The 3502-nt window shown below is 55.8% G+C and overlaps 1 protein-coding gene across 1 annotated transcript in view; it reads right to left on the bottom strand.

Moving 5' to 3' along the window:
- TEX261 (testis expressed 261) overlaps positions 1-3059 on the bottom strand; it is a 4018-nt gene extending 959 nt beyond the window's left edge. The window contains exons 1-2 of the mRNA XM_017839455.1: positions 2879-3059; positions 1185-1442 (exon numbers count right to left, since the gene is read on the bottom strand). Coding sequence (XP_017694944.1) covers positions 1185-1442; positions 2879-3059 — 439 coding nt within the window. The remainder of the gene's footprint in view (positions 1-1184; positions 1443-2878) is intronic.
- Between the last annotated feature and the right edge of the window lie 443 nt (positions 3060-3502).

Here is a 3502-nt window from a genome sequence, read left to right as displayed (position 1 = left end):
AATAAAAATACGAAAATAAATAAGAAAATAATTTCTTAAAAAAATAAATAATAAAAAAGAAATAACTCATGTTTGTGTTTGGAGTTGGCTGGGAAAGCCCCAAACCCACACCTGGAAGAAGAACCTGCAGCTTCCCAGGTACCTGGGAGGGAACAGGCTCAGGAACCCCCAGGGAAGGGCTGCAAAAATAACCCTGGAAGTGTTGGAGCTGCTGACCCAAAAACTGGCATTTCCCTCCCTCCCTCCCTCCCTCCCCCCTCCCGGGAGCAGCAGGAGAACAGGGCTGAGCCCCTTCCCAAGGTCTCACCTCAGAGAACAGGTAGAACTCCTCAGCAAAGAACTGGAAGGCCAGGTAGTGGTTGAGCACGACCAGCACTGCAGGGGGACGGGGGGTCAGGGACCTCCCACGGGAGAATCCCAGCCCCTGGAGTGGGGACAGCCCCCCCTGCCCCTTCCCACAGCCCCCAACCCCCCATCCTGCTCGTCCTAAAACACTTGCAAACCCCCCCATGGGGTGAGCAGCCACCCCCAAACTCGGGGACACTCCAAGGCCTCAGGGACCCCCAAACTCGGGGGTGGCACTGGATGGGCTTTAAGGTCCCTCCCAACCCAAACCTTTCAGGGTTCTGGAGCCAGGCTGGGAGAGCTGGGGGGGTTCCCCTGGAGAAGAGAAGGCTCCAGGGAGAGCTGAGAGCCCCTGGCAGGGCCTGAAGGGGCTCCAGGAGAGCTGGAGAGGGACTGGGGACAAGGGATGGAGGGACAGGACACAGGGAATGGTTTCCCACTGCCAGAGGGCAGGGATAGATGGGATACTGGGAAGGAATTCCTGGCTGTGAGGGTGGGCAGGCCCTGGCCCAGGTTTCCTGGAGAAGCTATGGCTGCCCCTGGATCCCTGGGAGTGTCCAAGGCCAGGCTGGACAGGGCTTGGAGCAGCCTGGGCTGGTGGGAGGTGTCCCTGGGGGTGGAACCAGATGGGCTTTCAGGTCCCTTCCCAGCCCAGCCATTCCATGAGCCCAGGGCTGAAGAGGTGCCGGACGGAGCCGGGATTCCCTGCCCACCTTCCCCACAGCCCCAGGAGGGAATGGGGTGCAGGGGGCACGTGTGTCCCACCTATCCCACCCTATCCCACCCCTATCCCCCCCTATCCGCCCCCATCCCCCCCCTATCCCCCCTGCCCCCCTCACCTCCGGGCTGCACCGTGGAGGGCAGGACGTTCTCCCCGGCCGACAGGGACACGAAGAAGGCGAAGGGGATCAGCCACAGGCAGAAGGTGAAGTAGGCCAGGACCTGTGGGCAGAGCCCCTCCAGTTCCCACCTGGAGCCCGACAGGGATGGGGTGGGACCTGCCCTGCAGCTCCCAGAGCCGGCCCTGCCCCGGGATCGGGGACAAACCCCCGGCAGTGCCGGGAAGGGCAGGGGAGCCCAGAGCTCTCCTGCTCCCACTGCTCCCAGCACAGTTAAACAGGCAGCTCATTAAATCCTCCCCACGCCCTCCAGGCAACAAAAGGAAGAGGGAAGAGCTGGGCTGGCTCCTCCTGCCCCGGGGTTCTCGTTCCCTCTTACCATAAATGCCCTTTTTTCCCACATTTCCCCAGGGAGAGACGAGCCCGGAGGTGCTGAGCCACCAACCAGCCTCCCTGAGCCCCAAAAAAGTGTTAAACTTCCTTAAAAGTGTTAAACTTCCTTAAAAAGCTGGGGGGTTATTTATTTTGGTGACTTTTTCAGTTTGCTTTTTAGAATTTGCACCAAGCAGCAGCAGCAATTTGGGGGGAGCCCAAAGAAGCCCCTTGGGGAACGTGAGCCTTTGCCTTGGCAAAGGATGTGAGGATGTGACATGGAATTGGAGCACAAAAGATGCAGAAGTGAGGAGCAGTAATTCCAAAATTACTGATTTGGGGTCAGATTGTAAAAAAAAAAAAACTAAAAAAGAAATAAAATAATGTTATTTTCTATTTTGCCTGGCTTTTAGGATTTTAGAAAAAAAAAATAAAAATACGAAAATAAATAAGAAAATAATTTCTTAAAAAAATAAATAATAAAAAAGAAATAAAATAATGTTATTTTCTATTTTGCCTGGCTTTTAGGATTTTAGAAAAAAAAAATAAAAATACGAAAATAAATAAGAAAATAATTTCTTAAAAAAATAAATAATAAAAAAGAAATAAAATAATGTTATTTTCTATTTTGCCTGGCTTTTAGGATTTTAGAAAAAAAAAATAAAAATACGAAAATAAATAAGAAANAGTGTCTGGAAAAACCATCTCTCACTGGGTTGAGATGTGGGAGGGGGTTTGGACTAGGGAATTGGATTTTTGGGGCTCTCAAACCATGACAGAGGTAAGGAAGTTTTAGCACTGAGGTGACACTGGAACAACTCCCTAAGAGCTGTGGCTTCTTAATCAGATCAAAAATCATTCATAGAATTATGGAATATCCTGAGCTGGAAAGGACCCCAAAGACCATCCAGTCCAACTCCTGGCCCTGCCCAGGACACCCCAATAATCCCATCCTGTCCCTCAGAGCCTTGTCCAAACCCTCCTGGAGCTCTGGCAGCCTTGGGGCCGTGCCCACTGCCCTGGGGAGCCTGGGCAGTGCCAACCACCCTCTGGGGGAAGAACCTTTCCCTGAGATCCAACCTGACCCTGCCCTGGCACAGCTCCAGCCCCTCCCTGGGTCCTGTCCCTGGGAAAGGCACTTCTGTGGCCCACATGGCACCAAAATTCCAACAGTGTGGCCAGAATGCTTCTCTCCCGTCTGGGGACCCGTGAGAGCGGGAGCAGCGGCGCTGCACTGTGTGTGTGCAGGAGGCTCAGCTTTCCAAAGGCAGGGAATGCTGGGCTCGGCTGGGCTCCACGCGCTCGTTTTCCCGCAGCCTCGCCCGTGTTGAGAGAGCCGCAGCTGGGGCACAGCGAAGTGCCGGAGCCGTGAGCGCCGTGGATAACGATGCTGTCACACGAGCGCTTCAGGAGGAGCCTGTGCTGGCCAGCGCCCGCTCCCGAGGCCGGGAAGCGGGAAGGGAGCTCCTGCCATCTCGTGGAGACAAGCTCTCTGCTCCACATCACACAGCCCGCACGGCACACGGGGCTCCTCCTTCCCCAGCACCCCCGGAATGCTTGTGAGCCAGCCCTTCCCACCGGGATGCAGCAGGAAACGCCCTCTCAGCGAGGAGCCCCCGACAGTGCAGGTACCGCAGGCGGCAGCAGGACAAGTGGGCGACCCGGCCACGGGGCTGAGAGGCCCGGGATGGGTTGGGTGGGAAGGGACTTAAAGCCCACCCAGTGCCACCCCTGCCATGGGCAGGGACACCTTCCACCAGCCCGGGTTGCTCCAACCAGGCCTTGGACACTCCCAGGGATCCAGGGGCAGCCACAGCTTCTCTGGGCAACCTGGGCCAGGGTGTGTCCAAAAAACCTGTGGATGTGGCACTGGAGGACACGGCTCAGGGGTGAACGTGGTGCTGGTTGCTGGCTGGACTCGATGACCTCTGAGGTTAACACAGGCC

Source organism: Lepidothrix coronata, unplaced genomic scaffold (assembly GCF_001604755.1).
Source record: "Lepidothrix coronata isolate B3197 unplaced genomic scaffold, Lepidothrix_coronata-1.0 Scaffold421, whole genome shotgun sequence".
In the NCBI taxonomy this organism is placed as follows: Eukaryota; Metazoa; Chordata; class Aves; order Passeriformes; family Pipridae; genus Lepidothrix; species Lepidothrix coronata.
This window is presented reverse-complemented; position numbering and strand designations above follow the sequence as displayed.